A 21,665-nucleotide genomic window follows, 5' to 3' on the forward strand; every position below is an offset into this window, starting at 1 on the left:
CACACGAGCAGCTGAAGGAGCAGAGCCACTGAGGGTTTGACCACTTAATTTATTTTTCTCATTAACCTTTCACGGACTGTGTGGACTCTTGGTGCTCATTTGCAAGCTGCTTTCTTGCAAGCTGTGTTCAGCTTTAACTGTACCATTAGTGGATTCTTGCTGCCCTGCTATTAGCTGTTTAGCTGTATTTAGCTTACACTATATGTTTACTAGCTATTTTCAGGGGTGTCCGATTTGACCAGATATAGGGGAAGGGAGGCTTAGGGAAGTACCTCTTGGTCCTTTTGGACCAGGGGGAATGGGCCAGATGAAGAGGTAGTCCCTCGAAACGTCGCCCCCCTAGCATACTTTCCGTTCTCCGTTTTTTTTGTGTATATTCCTTATGTTTCATGTTTTTTCCCCTTTTCCTTCTTTCCCCCCCCCCCACCCCTCACTTTGTGACATGCCCATTTGTGATACTGGTTTCTGCAAACACATTTGATTTATTTCTTGTTCATTTTATTATTAAATGTTTATTCTGCATTACAACTGTTTTCATCATTTAGCTATTAGACAGTGAGTGCTGGTACTTACGTAGATTTGTTAGTACTATACAGGGGAATAAGGGTCCCCTTTTGTTCCGTGCACCCTGCAATTGCATATATTTAACACCATCAGAGTGCTGTCTATCGTCCCCTTTTACCCATAGTGTAGATGCTGTTTGAATCGTGCTACTTCCCTGCAGTATGTAGATTGAGTTTGCATATGGTATGACCAGTGCCCCATTGCTATGTGCATATCCTCTCCTCTCTCTTTCCTCAGAAGGGGGAGCGAGATAAAAGTGCCGACATTCTCTGCATCATAGAGGCACACGGGTCACACCTGAGATATAGGACAAACCACCATCAGGATCTCCTGCTCCTGTTCCTGTGTTTGGAAGTAGTGAATTGATAATATTGTGCGGCTACAGAAATGAATTTTATTCATTGTCTGGGACATTAAAATGGGACTCTCTCCAGAGCCCAGTTCAGTCGAAAGATTAGTCCTAACCTCAAAACCTAGAGATGAGGAAAATCATGATTTTTAACACAATAATATATATCTAGATATCTATATCATACTCAGGGGGCAAGATACTTACATTATACGAGTTAAAGCAAAACACCTGAGTATAGCATGTGTTTAAAGATAAGTGTATTGCAGATTAAGAACAACCTAACAGAAAAGCCCTAATTGAATGATGTGAATGTACAGTACCACGATCCTGGTGCATCTTATTACAGCAGCGAATGAGTGTATACAGCGCTAATGATACTGACACAATTATATCTTTCTCACTGGTCTTGTGTCTTCTCTTTGGTATTTCATTTGACGTCCATCGAATGTGCTGAATTTAACGTCTTAAGTCAAATGACCAATCTCGCAAAAAGGCCGCGCCCTTAATGGACAGCTTGATATTAATTGTATGTAATGTACTGTGGAAAAGGACCGCATGTACAATGTGCCCATGAATACAGCCATTATTACACGTTAATGTTGGATGCTGAATCCGTATATTCAGAACTACCGTAGTAAGTGGGAATGTGTTTAATGGTTGTGGTAAATCAGGTGTGATTCTAGTATAAATGCATTGACAGAATAGTACAATTAACTTGAATTGTTCGTTTTAAAACACTGCAATAAAAGGTGCTGTCGCATGTATACCGTCCAGATTTATTATGTTGTATTAAAAACGACTTCACCATGTTTACCACGTAACTATTGGAGCAGGGGAGGCCAACTCCAGTCCTCAAGGGACACCCCCAGGGCATGTATTTGGGATATTCCTGCTTCAGCACAGGTGACAGTCAGAATGACAGCCACCTGTGCTGAACCAGGGATATCCTTAATACATGGGCTGTTGGTGGCCCTTGAGGACTTGAGTTGGTCACCCCTAGATTACAGTATTTAAGTATATTTAGATGGCAGGCGCTGGCCTAAATGTTCCTTATAACCCCGATCACTTCAGAATTACAGCTGCTTTTTGTCACCAGATAGATGTAACCGTAATTAGACCAGCGCTAAATATAAATTGTGAAACAAACATGAACCTTTATTGGGTTTCAGGCAATAACTTGTCTAAATAATGTCAGTGGTGCTGCACCTACACTAGAGATTTACCAAATAATTGAAATACTTTGCCTGTGGCAACTTGTACAATTGCCTACAGTAACTATAATAAATTCAACCTCGACTGTGAAGATGTTAGTTAACCATTATTTCCTAACCTATTTTGCACAGGTAAGTAAACCCATAATGAATTTGTAGCTGTCAGCCATGAGTTTAAATATAAATCTTGTGATTGTATAATGAATATTCATTCTAATCTGAGACCCATATTAATAGAACTCCTGAGAACCTGAGTAACGCAGTGTGAAACCTTGGAAAACATTTGCATTTTTTTAATAATTTGTTCTTGTATTGCTTCGGTACCCATTACACTCAATTTTGGTTCCCCAGAGGCAGATGGTGACTTAAGGAGGTGGGTCTGGTTTCACATTTATTTTTCCACTTCAAAGACCAGTACCTTTACTAGTTTAATCCTTCCTAAAATAGAGGTGCAGTTATATAATGTTTACTTTTACACTCTGGTACACAAATACTGTCGTATAAAATATGTTTATTTTGGAGGACTAGATTCTACTTACATTATGGAACACATTGGGCACCAGCGGGGAGGGATTGTGCTGACCTGCCGACCCGGGCGAGTCCTTGAAGAGCGCCCTCCTCCTGCAGCGTCATGGGTTGCCATTTGACATCAGATCGCCATGACAATGCACCGCTGCAGGAGGAGGGCCACTTCAGAGAAGGTAAGTCCCCCCCCTTTCAACACCCTCCCCCCACCACGCCCCTTGGGGTGAGGGGTGGTCCTGCCGGTCCAGGGACTCCACAGTAATCTAATACCACCATGAGGGTTGGGTTGTACTGTTCTTGAAAAAAGGGCTGTGTGTCGAAGGTCACAAATTGTATTTTAACCTGAAGGTAACAGTCATGTTGCTTCACTTTTCAGTATTAAAATACTTAACATTTATTATTCGCTATAGTAACCATTTAGGGAGGAGTTTCTTATCACACTACTGTACATCTGTCATTGGTTTGTTTTCCCTCAATTCATTTGGAACCAGGGGGGGTGGGGGTGACTTGGCGCTGAAATGCTCAACTTTCAGTTCGGAGGACCCCCCTGGTTACGAAGATAGTTATTTGCCAGTGTCCATGGCAAATCCAATATGGTCACCACAATGTGACCAATACAAAGCAGCAACCTGTTATGTTCCTATTGGCCCGTGGATCCCACAAGATTTAAATGACCATATTGTTTCCTCCGCTTAAGTCCTGGCAACTACAGTGGTAAGGATCTCAAACTAGGGGCGAGCTCACCTGAAAGTATGGATCCGCTCCAAGAGCCCCCCTGGGTGCACACAGTATAAGTAAAGAAAGAAAACAAGCAAAATTGCTGCTTTATATGTAGGAGGTCTGAGGTGGGTTTAATCTCTGTACCGCATGGGTCAATGTCAGATGTTGGAAACTCAAACAACAGGTAGCGTACATCTGAAGCCGGCACATTTTGATGCAAAAGATCCTTCTCGCACTACATCAGGGAGCAAATGTCATTATCTTGATACACATTACCCAGCTCCTCTAATATTTAGCCGCATGGCCAATGTTTTGTGCGAGCGTGTGACTACACCCGGAAACATTTTGCTTAAAAGGGGTCGTGCACAGCAATGTAAAACATCATCAGGTGTTGTACAAGGAAGCAAGGGTTATTCAAAAATAGAAAATCCGGAGCACAGCTAGAAAGAAGGTAGGACAGAGGGCCAATATCAAACATTTATTAAATTAGAATGACCGGTACACCTTTCTAGCTGTGCCCCGTATTTTCTATTTTTGAATAACCCTTGCTGCCTGTTCCATGCCTGGATGCACGCTGCGCTAGAGACATACAGACAAGCATTATGGACTTAAGAGTTCCGGCTCCCTGCCAGTGAAGCAGCCGGTTCAGCCAGGAGCTTGGCTGTATAGACCCCGGTCTGACAGCCCTCCGGTTCCGGCTATTATCTCCCCGTCACTGCTAGCGGAGCATAACCGGAGTTGTGCTGGGTTACTGCAACCTGAAAATCTTTGGACATGCTCCATGGAAGGGGTTAATTTTCTACACGGCAGGGATTGCAGTAGCTGAGCGGTAGGGCTGCTTCTGCTCTCCCTCCTTCCTCCCTCCCCCCTCTGCCTTCGGTTTCCAGCCGGTGAATCGCGAGTAAAGATGGCGACATGATTTTGCTTCTAATGAATAGCCAGTTGCCACATATATCACATTCTTATTTATTATCAACAAGGGGAGAGGAATTAACTTTTCACACTCTCTAGCTATACTCTTAGGCCGCACGTATAGTGCCCACGACGGGCGACGTCACCCGTCGCCACTAGCGAAAGTTATATTTCGCTTTGCGGTGGCGTCGCAGGCATACTGGCATTTGATTGGTTCAGGGGCTGTCACATGAGGTCATAGCCCTTGAAAAATCAAATATTGCCAGCTACCAAAATTCGCGTCGCTCCGTCGCATTGTCACGCTTCTTAGAAGAAATCCCAGTTGGGAAGGTTTGTTTTTTTTGCTGCTAAGTGTTCTGCAAGAATTACTGCGTTCATAATGAAAACAAAAAGATTTTTGCTGAGACTAGAACTGTTGCTGCAGAGACTAGTGCACCTTTCTTTGAGATTTTTCTTTTGTGCAGTGCCTGGGTTAACCCTTGCAGTACCTGTTGCCACCTTTTAGACTGACTTTTCATTCCCTGGACAAGGCTTGTCTCTGCATCCCTGGTTGGACCACTGCAGTTCACAGGGTTCCCATTTCAAAAGACAAGAGTGCTTCCATTATTTTGTTACTGCATACTGTGATTTTTCCTGCAATCTGTAGTTATTCCTATGATTGGTTCTAAGGTTTCAGGTTTACCTGCAAGTTCCCCTAAAGTTTGTTTCTCTGCAACATATGATATCCCTACGCCTGATATCAAAGGTTTCAGATTTAACTGCAGGGTTCTCTGTCTGATATCCCTACGCCTGATATCTAAAGTTTCAGATCTAACTGCAAGTTTTCTCTGTAGTAGTTTCCTGCTGTCTATGATATTTCTATGCCTGATTTCTAAAGTTTCAGATTTAAACTGCAGGTTTTCTCTGTCTATATGATATCCCTACGCCTGTGTCTAATATTTCTGTTGTTCATTCTAATGCTTCTGCTTTAAAAACACATTTCCTCTTTACTGGTTTCTTGGGAAGTGTGGTTTCCCCATGTCTGAAATTATGGCTCCCGCTCAAACAGTCTTGAGCAGTAAATGTGAACACTGTACCACTGATTCTTCAGAACTTCTCAAAGCAAGGAAGAAGAAGAAAAAGAAGGGAGGCATTATTGTGGAAGTTGAAACTGAGGATGAACCTTTAACCCCAGAGTCTGCATTTGATGAGAGATATGATGCAGCTTAAGGCAACTCACAGACGTATCCCAAGAATAGTGGAAGAAAAGAAAGATGCCCTAACTCAGACCAATCAAAAATAAAGAGGAATTAACTTTTCACACTCTCTAGCTATACTCTTAGGCCGCGCGTATAGTGCCCACGACGGGCGATGTCACCCGTCGCCACTAGCGAGTTATATTTCGCTTTGCGGTGGCGTCGCAGGCGTACTGGCATTTGATTGGTTCAGGGGCTGTCACATGAGGCGACAACCCTTGAAAAATCAAATATTGCCAGCTACCAAAATTTGCGACGCGCCATCGCATTGTCGTGCTTCTTAGAAGCGCACGCGGCGGCAATGCATTTGTTTTTAGGCAACGTGGCCGGGCGCTATACGCGCAGCCTTATGCAGGTCATATGAGCTCCGGAATTGTGGGCTGATCACAGTCCTGCAACTTCGTGTTGTACAAGGAAGAAAGCCACTTCTGTTACTGTGCAACAATGTGAGGTTTCTCTTCAGAGAAGTATAATGTTTCCAAAGCATGCAACCCCGCTTTCACCTGAATAAATCAATTGTTCTCAGGTCAATCCTTTCGTGCATGTGGTGTGTATATAGAGAAACAAGCAGCCAGTGTTATTCCAGAGAAGAAATCACCTCTTTGACCTCCATGAAAAAATAGATAAAAATTCATGGTATAGGTAAAAGGTGATTGGACTCAAAATTAACACATGGTGCTCACTACCAAAAGATAAACCAAGATTTGATTTTGTGTAGCGGACAGTTGTAGACGTTAGAAACACTTCGCATTTTCTACTAAAACGCCCTGTAATAAACGCCCTTCCCACACAGTAAACAGGTGTACAACTATATGGGGGGAAAAGGTATACCGGTAATATGTTTTTTGTCGCACTATGGCGTACAAGAGGCACAAAATCTTTGTCTTTAAGACCTGCCAGTCTACGTGTGTTGCCGGAAGTTTTTTGGAGACAATGAATCTAGTTTAAAATTCAGAAAAAGCTGGAACCGGGAGTTGAACCAGATTCCAATCTACATTACAACTATCCCTCTCCTTCTACATGTCACGATTATTTGGGCAAGATCCACCATTTTAGCCACACAGGAGTAGCTTGCTGGTCACAATGGTGCCTTTGATGCAGGCAAATTGTTCAAATTCCAATGTCCTTAATAAGCAAGTCACTATCTCCCTGTGCCTAACGCTACACACATGAGGTTGTAGCTTATTGGGGAAAGTAACTCTGTGACACTACAGTTCTGTGCAGCACTCCATACATTAACCGCAGTGTCTATAAAGTGCATTATAGTTACGTTGGCCGGATTATCCATACCCAACATGATAAACGGTTCAAAGCCGCAATTCTGTTTATTAAGTTCAAAAAGTAGGATTAAAAAATAAAAAATAAATCCTTTGTTTGTCATATTGACATGTCGCTGTCATATCTTGTCAAGAGTTCCAGGGATTTGCAAAGCATACAATCCACGTGCATTGCAATTTTGCATAATATGCCAATCTGCTAAATTCTCTTGAATCGCTAGTTTTGCTTATTGTCGAGACTTTTTAAAAAATCGGGCACACACACCATGTTTTGTTCACTGTGCTGGAGCACTGGTGGCTCAATCATTTTGATTGAATCGCCTGTGCTGAAGCAGGGATATCCTTAAAACTTGACCTGTTGGAGGTTCTTGAGGACTGGCGTGGAGAACCAGTTCTAAAGCAATAATTACATTAAAAATATATAGTCAAACAAAAAGATAAATGCTGCTCTTATATGATGCATTAATCATGTGTCTATAAAGCATCTCCATTGAATCTACGTAGAGTACAGGATCTTAAGGGCCTTATTCTATACACTCAAAGGTCGTTATTCTGGCTGTCCGGCCAAAAATCCCCATTGAAGCCAATAGTGATTTTTGGCAGAAGCCGCTTCAGATTATATGCAATTACTCCCTTAACCTTTTTAAAGAAATGCACAGTGGCGACCTTCATCAGATCCTAATATTTTATATGAAAGTTTCTCTTATTAAAAGAATTGGCAAAGGTTCACAACTGTGGACACCAAAAAAAAGAGAAAAGGGTCCTAGAGACTGGTTACCTGGTACAAGAAATTCAGTTAAAATAGTTCACAACACATTCTGAATTTTAGTTACATTATTTAGTATGACATTTGTTATTTGAATACCCAAGAATGATCGAAGCCCAAAGGGGCAATTTGAAAGTAATAATAAAAAAAAAATTTAATCCAACAAACTAGAACTGCTGACAGTTCCAGTGTTTTTATTTATATACCTCAGCTTTACAAGATCTTGTAACATTAGCCAAAAATGAGCATTTAGAAAGGCAAAAAAACACATACTTAAAAGAAAGCCTGATATGTCTACTAGATCTATCATAAATCTGAAAAATATAGTAGCTTAAAGGTAATATGGTAGTATCCATTTCTTGTCTGCTATGAGTCTGTCAATCTTCATGTTCAGTAGAGGAGTATCTAAAGATGTATGTGCTAGTAACAAAATGTGCTTCACTGCTGGATTTGTGCCCTTGCCCTTTCTCTGCTCACACAATACATATGAAAATACTGATAACTTCAAAAGGTGAAAGGTGTGTGCTGAAAATAACGGCACTATTTGAAGTACAGCATTGTATTAATATTCTTGGACAATGGAAATAAACAAGAACGTGGTTCTGAGCATCTCTAAGGGTTTGAAGGCCTTTGTGTCTTTATGAGCTGATGATATGTCCAGACCAGGTTTCGTGCTTCGTTCCCGGAGCTAAATGGGTGATCACGACATCTATAGCTTGGTGTTTCTCGTGTTTGGGTGGGATGGTACATATTTTGTAGGTGACTTCATCTCCTTCTGCTGGAACATATTCTCCTTCAATGCTGTTGGGAAAACGTTAAAACGTTACTTTTGGCAAGTCTTCAACAAGAGGAAGAACATTCAAGGTCATTGTGCAACATGTTTTTTCAACATGTGTGCCCTGAAATCCTGGGGGGCCACAGCAGGCTACCAGAGCATCTCTGACCCTACTGTTATTCAAGATCCAGTCATTTTATTTTGCCAACTTTTTACATTAATAATTCAAGTAGTTTGTCACGTATGGCACACATGTATGTATGTATGTATGTATGTATATAGCACCATTAAATATACACAGCGCTTCATAGCAGTAATACACGTGATAATCATATAAATAACAAATAATACAAATCACACAAAGGAAAGAAGTGCTTCAGACAAAGTAACATTTAGGAAAAGGAGTCCCTGCTCCGAAGAGCTTACAATCTAATTTGTTGGTAGGGAGAATGTACAGAGACAGTAGGAGGGCGTTCTGGTAAGAGCTTCTGCAAGGGGCCAAGGTTTATGTATGAGGTGTAAAGTATCAGCCATGAAGCTACTCATATGCTTCCTTAAGCAGGTGTGTTTTGAGGTGGGTCTTAATGGTGGATAGTGAAGTTGCTAGTCAGATATTGAGGGGAAGGGCATCACAGAGGTGTGGGGCATTCCATGAGAAGGGTATAAGGTGAGAGCACGTGACCTGCATACGGGACAAGGGTTAATACTCAGCTCGCAAGCTGTCCCACTTTTCACTTCTCTCAAAATGGACAATATCTCCCCTAAATCCGTCCCCATATACCACCTGTCACAAACAGCACACAAGTGGGCATGTCACTTAGACATACAATCAGGGTTAATACATACGGCTACTTTAGCCAACTCACCTCCTGCCTGCGCAAGGTACCTTCAATGAGTTAATATTAGCCCCTTACTCAATTGCAATCATATCTACACACTGCCACCACACAAGAATTATACAAATAAAATATTTGTGAGGGTCTCAGGTCCCTGTTTATTACAGAAAAAAAACTATGCCCTCAACACAAAAATCTGTTGTACCAAAATGTGTCAGAAAATGTAAATACTCTCTCCAGAGCGTGCAACAGTTCATTCAGAGCCCAAAGCATCACTTATTAAATGTTTTAATATATATATAAAAATACAGTGCTTAGATTACAGAAAGATGATTACAAGAACATACAATTACAAAACATGCAAAACAGTTTCTCAAAATAAAAGGATAAAAACCTATACATTACCATTTGCCATTCGGTTTCCCCAGAGAGGTCACTGGCACAAAAAGATGAGATATCTTGTGTTTGGTTCAAACACACTTCTATGAAAACCAGATTTCAACAAACCCTTGCTAAGCTTTAAGTACAAGTTTTCCCCATTGAAACAACATAAGCGCACCATCGTCATAAATCAGCTGCGAGACCCAACAGTTTGACAGAGAGAAACAAAAACAACCTTTACAAACGACGTTTGAATCCCGCCTCAATATACTGTAAAACGTACTCATAACATTCCTTCTGTAATACTTAGACACACGAGTTACATTCATAGATTTGGGCGCTTATCACTGTAACAAGACAAATCACGACCGTCTTAACCCAAAATTTGAAGTACAAATGGATATTGGTCTCTTAGTATCCGCTAGACCTGAGGTGTCTAATCATTCTTTGCCACTCTTTGCCACGGATACACACATGTAATTCTCAGCATGTTCAGCAGATGACATCACATAATATTCTCATTTTTAATAAAACCATTCACTGAAGCTTACCCTGTGTGTCCTCTCTCTCTGGAATGTACCAGTAATTACTCACAAACATTTAGCTTTCTTTGAAGCAGACAAACCAGTATCTGCTTATCGTTTACGACCCTGTAAACCCCCCTCCTCCCCCCCCCAGCGTCCCCTTGAGTATGCCATCCGTGACAGCCCCCCCTTCCCAATTAAGCCCTCTTTGAAGACAAGTACAACCCCGGAAAAAGTCCTGACCTGTTACAAACCCAACATATTGTATTTTTTAAACTAATTGTAGCTCATTAACCCCTGAAGCACCAAATGGATTAAAATATATAATATCTCATATTATCATGACAAATAAACAACAATAATAATATAGTAATAACCTATAAGTGACGCACCAACATATTCCATAGAGCGGTACAATGGGGTACAGAGTCATGTAAATTACAAAAACTATGACCAGTTACACACAAGTGAGGATAGACCTGCACAAACAGATACAAAGCGGTAATGAGGGCCTTGCTTGTGACAGATTACAATCTAGAGGGAATGACGGACAATGTTGAAACAAGAAGGTAAGGTAGGGTAAGGCTCCTTGTAGGATAAGGTGTGGCTCAGGTTAGAATATGACCCAGTCTGACAGCAGATGCCAGTAAGGGTTGTTTTTTTGTTGGGGGGGGGGGGGGGGGGGATTGGTCCAGACACACAGCTGGTTGGACGGGGATGGAGAGTTGGATGTTAGAAGTATGGCGTGTAGGCTTCCTTGAAAATAGGAGTTTTTAAACATCTGAAATCTGGGGGAAGAGTCCGATTTATTTATAGAATGTTTTACCAAGAAGTAATATATTGAAAGTTACCTCTCGCTTTCAAGTATGTCCTGGGTACAGAGTTATGATGACAATGCATGGTTGCATTAAATTAACGGGGTTATGCATTATAGTTATAAAGACATTGCGTGAGCAGCCAAAGGTAGTATATTTTGTAGGCGTATGTACCAGTTACAGACCAGATTAAAATGTGAGACGGCTTTAGTTTTGAAAGTACTTAGACCGGTGGCGACAGAGTCTCCGATAGACTGTTCCGGTTGTGAGGTGCACAGTAATGAGGAGCGGCCAGATTCTTTGTTGAACCTTGTGTCCGTGAACAGTCTTTTGAAGTCATCTCAAGTGATAAGTGCTGCGTGTGGTAGGGAGGTGAGGAGCTTGTTCAGATGGTACAGTATGTGGTAGGGATTCCAGAGAGAGAGGGCAGCATGGGAGAAGTCATGCAGGCGGGAATGAGAGGAGTTAATATTATAGAATATAGAAAGCGATTTAGAGAATATAAACTCTACCAAAGAAATGCAATGTTTACACATACAGGCATACCCCGCATTAACATACGCAATGGGACCGGCGCATGTATGTAAAGTGAAAATGTACTTAAAGTGAAGCACTCCCTTTTCCCCACTTATCAATGCATGTACTGTACTGCAATCGTCATATACGTGCATAACTGATGTAAATAACACATGTGTAACAGGCTCTATAGTCTCCCCGCTTGCGCACAGCTTCGGTACAGGTAGGGAGCCGGTATTGCTGTTCAGGACGTGCTGACAGGCGCATGCGCGAGCTGCTGTTTGCCTATTGAGCGAAATGTACTTACTCGCGAGTGTACTTAAAGTGAGTGTCCTTAAACCGGGGTATGCCTGTATAGAATAAATGAGTTGCAGTTCCACTGTCACAATTAATTGTTAAGGGCTTCCGTAGCGTCACCATGTTTGAGTGGAGTGTTGCGTTTGTCTAAAAAGGTCGCAAACAACTGATATAAGGGAGCTGCAGGCACTCAATAAAAGTAATACATACATTTTTGGTGAGCATATAAATCACATTATGGGCCTCGTGCAGTAAAGTCCGATAGAAAAAATATCGCCTGGGTTTTTAAATCGCCATTTTTTACAGTGTTGCTATCGAGGTATGCAGAGACGCCCGAACACCAGTGATAGCAACATTTCAACAAATGGCGACTAGCCGGCAACGAGATGATCTGCCCTCCGAAAAGGGGCTTTACCCGCGAGTTGGTTCTGCTGCAGAGAGAGCGCGAGAGAGAGAGAGAGAGAGAGAGAGAGAGAGAGAGAGAGAGAGAGAGAGAGAGAGAGAGAGCCGCATCTGTCTCTGCGCAAATCTTACCCAAAATAATATTTTAATTTCATTACTAGTGTGGATGAGCAGGGGGTCTTTGGAGCAGAACCGCGTTGATTTCAGGTCCGGGACCCCCTGAATCCCGAGATACAGGCCCAGTTATGGGGTGCCGGTATCTTCTATGCATTGAAATGTACCGGTCACGTGACACAGGACATTTCAATGCATAGGAGATACCGGCACCCTATAACGGGGCCTGTATCTTGGGAAGCAGGGGGTCCCGGACCTGAAATCAACAAAGTTCTTCTCCGGAGACGCCCTGCTACAATACACTAGTAATAAAATGTAAATTAAAATATGTAATAATCACCAATACACAACCCATCCCCGTGCCCCCACATAAAACCATTATTTTTTTACACACAGAGTTAATACTACAGGCCGGCGGTGGTTCCCACGGGTGTCTGCAGGAACCACAGGGCACCCAAAGGGTTCCCACGGGTATCTGTGGGCCCTCGGGTGGTCCCCGTGGGCGTCCTCGGGTGGTCCCCGCTGGCCTGCTGTACCATTCCTGTATTTAAAAAAAACGTGGCCTACAGTTACAATAAATACACCCCTCACCAAACACATACAGTACAGTAATGTGCAAAATAATCTATTATCAATATCTGGATAATAGTTATTTGCCCATTATTAAACAAAACATTAGCCAGCATAAAGTATATAAAAAACGTTCTACTTACCCCTGCCAACATGAAGGGCGTCCTTGTCAGCTTACCCTCTCCCTATTGGTAGCAGCTGTGCAGCTGGACCATACTCCACCCCGAGGCGCTCCACCCCGAGGCGCTCCACCCCCGAGACACTCCACCCCCGAGACACTCCACCCCCGAGACACTCCACCCCCGAGACACTCCACCCCCGAGACACTCCACCCCCGAGACACTCCACCCCCGAGACACTCCACCCCCGAGACACTCCACCCCCGAGACACTCCACCCCCGAGACACTCCACCCCCGAGACACTCCACCCCGAGACACTCCACCCCGAGACACTCCATCTAACAACAAGCTGCCATTTTACCTTTTGTTGCAAAATTGCCCCTTATTCCCTCATTTGCAAGCGCTCAGGAGCTGGGCCTGATTACTTCTCTGTGTTCTTGTCTGTCCCTATTTCTATGTCATTCTGTTTATGTAACTGATGTGCTGCGGAATTTGTTGGGGATTTACAAATTAACAATAATAATTATAGAGATGATCAGTGTGGGAAATTTGCTTTGATGGGATTCGGAAGGATAAAGTAGAAGCCAAATTGCATCAGTAAGGCCTATGAACAGCTTTGTAATGTCCACCGGTCCATTAGCTTTAAAGCAGCAAAACACATTGCACCATTTGTTTTATAGGTTAGAAGCAGGGGGTCTCCGGATCTGAACCGTGTTACTTTCAGCTCTGGGCCCCCCCTGCTTCCAGAGATACTTCTATAGGAGGTGCTGAAATCTCTGCGGAGAAACATCGATGGAACCGCGCTCGAGCCGTCTTAAACATACGCGTACGCTACATTTGTTTGGTGGGGGAAATCACCAGATAAAGCAACAATGCCCCCATTTCTGATCTCATTTATTTTTTCACAGACTTCGAACCTGGGGTGAGGAGGGGGTTCCCCGATAATGTGTAGCTTCCTGGACCCTCTGGTTCCCGAGTTACTTCAGCTCAGGATGAACCCTCGGTTCGAATTCTGTGAAAATAAATCGTGTCTGGGCACCATTTTATAAATATGGGCCTTATTCTTTATCGTCCATTCACCTCAATAGACCATAAGGTGCCGTATAGCTTGGTAAATAGGGCCTTAAATGACAAAATAATGTAAATCAGTAACACCTGCTTAAAAACAGCAGCATATATTGTATATTCTGTGGATTGTGTGTGTACCCCAAAAGACGTATCAAAGTTCCTTTTTTACATTTTGGGTGGAAAGCCCAATAGATAAATTGGGAAAAGGTGCATTGCTTGATTCGGGGGAAGTGGTGATGCCAAATGAAAATGAACATGCTGCAGAGTAAAACAATACAATGTATGACTGCACACACAAAAACATCATCTATACAAAGGGCTACTGAGCTTGGAAAAGCACACTGTGAAAAAGCCATTCATTTTTAATGACTAAAGGTCAAACTACCTTAATTGGTGTTGCCTATCCTGTAGCAAACGCATTACGAGACTTGTATCCTATTTTGCTTCAAGTACACTAGTTTGTGATCTGGAAGTGTCCGTAGGATTTATGCTAAAAGTAGATCTATGTTGTATATTATTTTATTATTAATTATTGCTTAGCAAACAGTGCTTGCACTGCAGCCAGGGATTCTGGGTAATGATATGCAAATGAGCAGTCACAGTAAGTCTCTTTACTTATCCATTTTAACCAAACTATAAGATATCATTAACGCATGTAGGTAAGGATTGGAAATAAAGAATCGCCAACGTCCAGAAAATGCACCATCAGCTCACCAAGTGGAGGGCTAAAAAAGGTTTATTAAGACTACATAAAATGAAAAAATGGGGACAAACAAAAAACTAATACATAACAACCCTACGCGTTTCAGGCTCCTTAGAGCCCTTTCTCAAGGGGGATAATATGTTATTAGTTTTTTGTTTGTCCCCATTTTTTCATTTTATGTAGTCTTAATAAACCTTTTTAAGCCCTCCACTTGGTGAGCTGATGGTGCATTTTTTGGACGTTGGCGATTCTTTATTTCCAATCCTTACCTACATACGTTGTTGCTGCTTGATTGGTGTGACGCGCTGAGGATCAGAGGGTGCGTGGGTGTCGGCGCTCACTACATTCTCCCCCGTGAAATCACACGCCTGCAAGGGAGAGGAATGTTTACCGGACGGACCGGAAATCCTGTGACGCACTTCCAGCACTCGGGAACTCCGCGCTAGAGATGAGAGAAAGTGCAGCTGATTGTTAAGACGTCCTCGTCCACTCTGCCAGCAAGACAGCGGATCAGGAGTGCTACAAGAGGGATCCATAGAGGTACCAACATTGTCTCTCTATTTCCCAAGGATCTCAGGTAGCGGTTTCCATTGGAACTCCTCTTTCATTCACACGCTGTCTTCAGAGACTTCTCCATCTGCTGTTACATTGCTGTTACACCCACGTTTTTTATTCCCCTCGTTGCTAACCTCAGTTGTCCAACTCATTATTATATTATTTTTGGAACTCCCTGTTCAGAGCTGTTAGTAGCTTCACCATTGACCATATAAGATATCATTATCCTTACATATTCTCAAATCTAGAACAGCCTTATGCTTAGATTCACTACATAAAAACGTTCCCCTTTACCCGGTCATTATAACGAAAATGAAGGTTTAAGCACAAAAGGATTCTGGGTATAGTCAACCAAGGGACCATCATGTAGTATATATTCTCTACAACAGGGGAGCGAAAACTTTTTGTGCTGCGCCCCCGTCTTCCCTGCTGCGTCGCCCGCGCCCCCTCCCTACCTTAGAGCTGCGTTAAAGGACGCTACGGGGTCATGTGACATGACATCACGTGACCTGCGGCGGCATTTGACATCGCGTTGCCATGGCGACGCATCAGAGCGGCTGAATCTGGGTAATAAAGTGTTGGAGACGCCTCACACGATCCCCCGACATTTAATTTAAATCCCGTGAGGAAGAGCGCAGGGCCTCTGCAACGGCCCACGCCCCCCCCCAGCAAAATCTCTCACCCCCAGTTTGCACGGTCCCCAGTTTGCGCACCCCTCCTCTACAACATATACATAGATGGTAAGCACTGCCATGGACGGCTCATGAATTGATATCACTCATAAGACGCCCCTGCAGTGCTAAGCTCTATATGTTCTAGATGCCTGAAGTGGCTGTGTGCGCACCGTGGCAATATACAACATGTTACCTGGGGTACTGTGACCTCCAGCATGTTTGTCTGAAACAAATCCAATACATATAGTAACTTTTCCCAAACACAGAACACAATGTGTATGTCGGATTAATGCAGTATCGCAGGGGCAGCCAACTCCAGTCCTCAACGGCCACCAACAGGTCAGGTTTTCAGGATATCCCTGCTTCAGCACAGGTGACTCAATCAGTGGCTCAGTCTGACAGCCACCTGTGCTGAAGCAGGGATATCCTGAAAACCTGACCTGTTAGTGGCCCTTGAGGACTGGAGTTGCCCGCCCCTGCAGTAGAGCAACGATTTGAAGCAAACACCCTTTTTGAGCCCTGCCCCCTCTCTAGCAGTGCACCAATTATATGTAATGAACGCCCCACAGAACTGTGCATCTTTGGTCCTCTCCTGCTGCACTGACAGACATTTAGTGAGCCCCCGAGCCGAATCTTCACCGATCAAATCACAGGAGAACGGATCGATTGGCAGCCTAGTTACTTATAGTTTGTGTGATTTGTATTGATGCGCAAATTAAAAGGGAAAAATTTAAATAAAAACGGCTGCTTGGAACGCTGCTTTAAGCCTTTTGATGAAAGCGGTGCATGTAAATATAAACATACACACACACACACACACACACACACACACACACACACACACACACATTTTCAATTACCGATGTATTAAACCAGGGGTGAGCAAACTTTTTATGCCGAGCCCCCCTTTTCATCCATGAAATTTCTCGGGCCCCCCCTGCCTGACGTAATCAAAATCACATGACGTCAGTGCACGTGAGCTGGTTCAGCCATTGAGGGCGAACCAGCTTTGTAACGCCCCCGCCACGCGTCTACAAAAAAAGTATTTATAGCACAAATTACATAACTTAAAAATAAATATTATAATATTTGTCTAATAGCGTTCCCATTTCTGCTGTATTATTAATCTCTCTCTTCCCGCCACATTAGAACACCTCAGGACCTCTCTAACCTCTTCCAGTCTCTCCCTGTATTTCTCACTCCCCCTCCAGTCCCTCTCTTTCCCTCCCCCCAGTGTGTCTCTTTCTCCCTCCCCCATTGTCTCTCACTCTCTCCCCTCTTCCAGTCTCACACTCCTCTTCCAGTCTCTCCAACTCCCTGTATTTCTCACTCCCCCTCCAGTCCCTCTCTATCCCTCCCCTCAGTGTCTCCCCCCACTCTTTCCCTCCCCCTGTGTGTCTCTCTCTCTTTCTCCCTCCCCCTAGTGTCTCCCTCCCTCCATTGTCTCTCACTCTCCTTCCAGCCATTGCCTCTCCCTCCCCCCAGTGTCTCTCTTGCACTCTCCAACCAGCTATTGTTTCTCCCTCCACCCGGTGTCTCTCTCACACTCTCCCTCCAGCCATTGTGTGTCTCTCTCCCTCCTGCCAGTGTCTCCCTCCCACCCACCAATGTCTCTCTCATCCCCATCCCCATGTAGCTCTTTCACCCCCCCCTCCCCATGTCACACTCACTCTCACCCCCCTCCCCATCTCACACTCTCACCCCCCTCATGTCACTCACACCCTCCCCATGCCTCAGTCTCACACTCACTCCCCCATGTCCCAGTCTCACACTCACTCCCCCATGTCCCAGTCTCACTCTCCCACCCCCCATGTCCCAGTCTCACTCCCCCCCCCATGTCCCAGTCTCACTCCCGCCCCATGTCCCAGTCTCACTCCCGCCCCATGTCCCAGTCTCACTCCCGCCCCATGTCCCAGTCTCACTCCCGCCCCATGTCCCAGTCTCACTCCCGCCCCATGTCCCAGTCTCACTACCCCCCCATGTCCCAGTCTCACTCCCCACCATGTCCCAGTCTCACTCCCCCCCATGTCCCAGTCTCACTCCCCCCCCATGTCCCAGTCTCACTCCCCCCCCATGTCCCAGTCTCATTCCCCCCCCATGTGCCAGTCTCACTCCCCCCCCATGTGCCAGTCTCACTCCCCCCCCATGTGCCAGTCTCACTCCCCCCCCCATGTGCCAGTCTCACTCCCCCCCATGTCCCAGTCTCACTCCCCCCCATGTCCCAGTCTCACCCCCCCATGTGCCAGTCTCACTCCCCCATGTCCCAATCTCACTCCCCCATGTCCCAGTCTCACTCACCCCATGTCCCAGTCTCACTCACCCCATGTGCCAGTCCCACTCCCCCATGTCCCAGTCTCACTCCCCCATGTCCCAGTCTCACTCCCCCCCATGTCCCAGTCTCACTCCCCCCCATGTCTCAGTCTCACTCCCCCCCATGTCCCAGTCTCACTCCCCCCATGTCCCAGTCTCACTCCCCCATGTCCCAGTCTCACTCACCCCATGTCCCAGTCTCACTCACCCCATGTGCCAGTCCCACTCCCCCATGTCCCAGTCTCACTCCCCCATGTCCCAGTCTCACTCCCCCCCATGTCCCAGTCTCACCCCCCCCATGTCCCAGTCTCACTCCCCCATGTCCCAGTCTCACTCCCCCATGTCCCACTCCCCCATGTGCCAGTCTCACTCCCCCATGTGCCAGTCTCACTCCCCCCCATGTCCCAGTCTCACTCCCCCATGTCCCAGTCTCACCCCCCCATGTGCCAGTCTCACTCCCCCATGTCCCAATCTCACTCCCCCATGTCCCAGTCTCACTCACCCCATGTCCCAGTCTCACTCACCCCATGTGCCAGTCCCACTCTCCCATGTCCCAGTCTCACTCCCCCATGTCCCAGTCTCACTCCCCCCCATGTCCCAGTCTCACTCCCCCCCATGTCTCAGTCTCACTCCCCCCCATGTCCCAGTCTCACTCCCCCCATGTCCCAGTCTCACTCCCCCATGTCCCAGTCTCACTCACCCCATGTCCCAGTCTCACTCACCCCATGTGCCAGTCCCACTCCCCCATGTCCCAGTCTCACTCCCCCATGTCCCAGTCTCACTCCCCCCCATGTCCCAGTCTCACTCCCCCCCATGTCTCAGTCTCACTCCCCCCCATGTCCCAGTCTCACTCCCCCCCATGTCCCAGTCTCACTCCCCCCCATGTCCCAGTCTCACTCCCCCATGTCCCAGTCTCACTCCCCCCCATGTCCCAGTCTCACTCCCCCATGTCCCAGTCTCACTCCCCCCCATGTCCCAGTCTCACTCCCCCATGTCCCAGTCTCACTCCCCCATGTCCCAGTCTCACTCCCCCATGTCCCAGTCTCACTCCCCCATGTCCCAGTCTCACTCCCCCATGTCCCAGTCTCACTCCCCCATGTCCCAGTCTCACTCCCCCATGTCCGTCTCACTCCCCCATGTGCCAGTCTCACTCCCCCATGTCCCAGTCTCACTCCCCCATGTCCCAGTCTCACTCCCCCATGTCCCAGTCTCACTCCCCCATGTCCCAGTCTCACTCACCCCATGTCCCAGTCTCACTCCCCCATGTCCCAGTCTCACTCCCCCATGTCCCAGTCTCACTCCCCCATGTCCCAGTCTCACTCCCCCATGTGCCAGTCTCACTCCCCCATGTCCCAGTCTCACTCCCCCATGTCCCAGTCTCACTCACCCCATGTCCCAGTCTCACTCCCCCATGTCCCAGTCTCACTCCCCCATGTCCCAGTCTCACTCCCCCCCATGTCCCAGTCTCACTCCCCCCCATGTTCCAGTCTCACTCCCCCATGTCCCAGTCTCACTCCCCCATGTCCCACTCCCCCATGTGCCAGTCTCACTCCCCCATGTGCCAGTCTCACTCCCCCCCATGTCCCAGTCTCACTCCCCCATGTCCCAGTCTCACTCCCCCATGTCCCAGTCTCACTCCCCCATGTGCCAGTCTCACTCCCCCATGTGCCAGTCTCACTCCCCCATGTGCCAGTCTCACTCCCCCATGTGCCAGTCTCACTCCCCCCCATGTGCCAGTCTCACTCCCCCCCATGTCCCAGTCTCACTCCCCCATGTCCCAGTCTCACTCCCCCATGTGCCAGTCTCACTCCCCCATGTGCCAGTCTCACTCCCCCATGTGCCAGTCTCACTCCCCCATGTGCCAGTCTCACTCCCCCATGTGCCAGTCTCATTTCCCCATGTGCCAGTCTCACTCACCCCCTCTCCCCATGTCACACACGCTGATGCAGGAAGCAACGAGATGCTGCTGTGTACTGTAGCACAGCGCAGCACAGCGCCACCTAATGGCCAAAAGAAAAATTGCAGCTGCAGACGGCTTTTTCCCTCTGCTCCTGGCAAAATCGCCGCTGCTTCCTGCGCCCCCCCTAAACAATCTTGCGCCCCCCAGTTTGCGCACCGCTGTATTAAACAACCCACACCAAGCTCAAAACCCAGGCCTGTGGGTCCAGATTTTGAGATGCTAAGAGATATACATACATACATAATACCATTAAGCAAAATAACCATGTCCCAGTCTCACTCCCCCATGTCCCAGTCTCACTCACCCCATGTCCCAGTCTCACTCACCCCATGTCCCAGTCTCACTCCCCAATGTCCCAGTCTCACTCCCCCCCATGTCCCAGTCTCACTCCCCCCCATGTCCCAGTCTCACTCCCCCATGTCCCAGTCTCACTCCCCCATGTCCCAGTCTCACTCCCCCATGTCCCAGTCTCACTCCCCCATGTGCCAGTCTCACTCCCCCATGTGCCAGTCTCACTCCCCCATGTCCCAGTCTCACTCCCCCATGTCCCAGTCTCACTCCCCCATGTCCCAGTCTCACTCCCCCATGTCCCAGTCTCACTCCCCCCCATGTCCCAGTCTCACTCCCCCATGTCCCAGTCTCACTCCCCCATGTCCCACTCCCCCATGTGCCAGTCTCACTCCCCCATGTGCCAGTCTCACTCCCCCCCATGTCCCAGTCTCACTCCCCCATGTCCCAGTCTCACTCCCCCATGTCCCAGTCTCACTCCCCCATGTGCCAGTCTCACTCCCCCATGTGCCAGTCTCACTCCCCCATGTGCCAGTCTCACTCCCCCCCATGTCCCAGTCTCACTCCCCCATGTCCCAGTCTCACTCCCCCATGTGCCAGTCTCACTCCCCCATGTGCCAGTCTCACTCCCCCATGTGCCAGTCTCACTCCCCCATGTGCCAGTCTCACTCCCCCATGTGCCAGTCTCACTCCCCCATGTGCCAGTCTCATTCCCCCATGTGCCAGTCTCACTCACCCCCTCTCCCCATGTCACACACGCTGATGCAGGAAGCAACGAGATGCTGCTGTGTACTGTAGCACAGCGCAGCACAGCGCCACCTAATGGCCAAAAGAAAAATTGCAGCTGCAGACGGCTTTTTTCCCTCTGCTCCTGGCAAAATCGCCGCTGCTTCCTGCGCCCCCCCTAAACAATCTTGCGCCCCCCAGTTTGCGCACCGCTGTATTAAACAACCCACACCAAGCTCAAAACCCAGGCCTGTGGGTCCAGATTTTGAGATGCTAAGAGATATACATACATACATACATAATACCATTAAGCATAAATTATTTAATACACACTGTAGGCAATTGAAACATATACACACTAAAATAATAATAATTATATATATATATATAGTGATGGAAACGATCAACAAAAACAATGAAACCCCCTTCTCGCAGGTAGAAGTGAAGGCCGCTTTGGACCATATGCAAG

At 46.5% G+C, this 21,665-nt stretch overlaps 1 protein-coding gene across 3 annotated transcripts in view; it reads right to left on the minus strand.

Annotated features, from left to right (window-relative positions):
• Positions 1-7,715: 7,715 nt before the first annotated feature.
• CARHSP1 (calcium regulated heat stable protein 1) overlaps positions 7,716-21,665 on the minus strand; it is a 92,728-nt gene continuing 78,778 nt past the window's right edge. For all 3 annotated transcript variants that reach the window (XM_075565312.1, XM_075565314.1, XM_075565313.1), the window contains exon 4: positions 7,716-8,363. In XM_075565312.1, coding sequence (XP_075421427.1) covers positions 8,201-8,363 — 163 coding nt within the window. In that variant the 3' untranslated portion in view covers positions 7,716-8,200. The remainder of the gene's footprint in view (positions 8,364-21,665) is intronic.

The sequence above is a fragment of the Ascaphus truei genome, chromosome 11, assembly GCF_040206685.1.
Source record: "Ascaphus truei isolate aAscTru1 chromosome 11, aAscTru1.hap1, whole genome shotgun sequence".
NCBI lineage: Eukaryota > Metazoa > Chordata > Amphibia > Anura > Ascaphidae > Ascaphus > Ascaphus truei.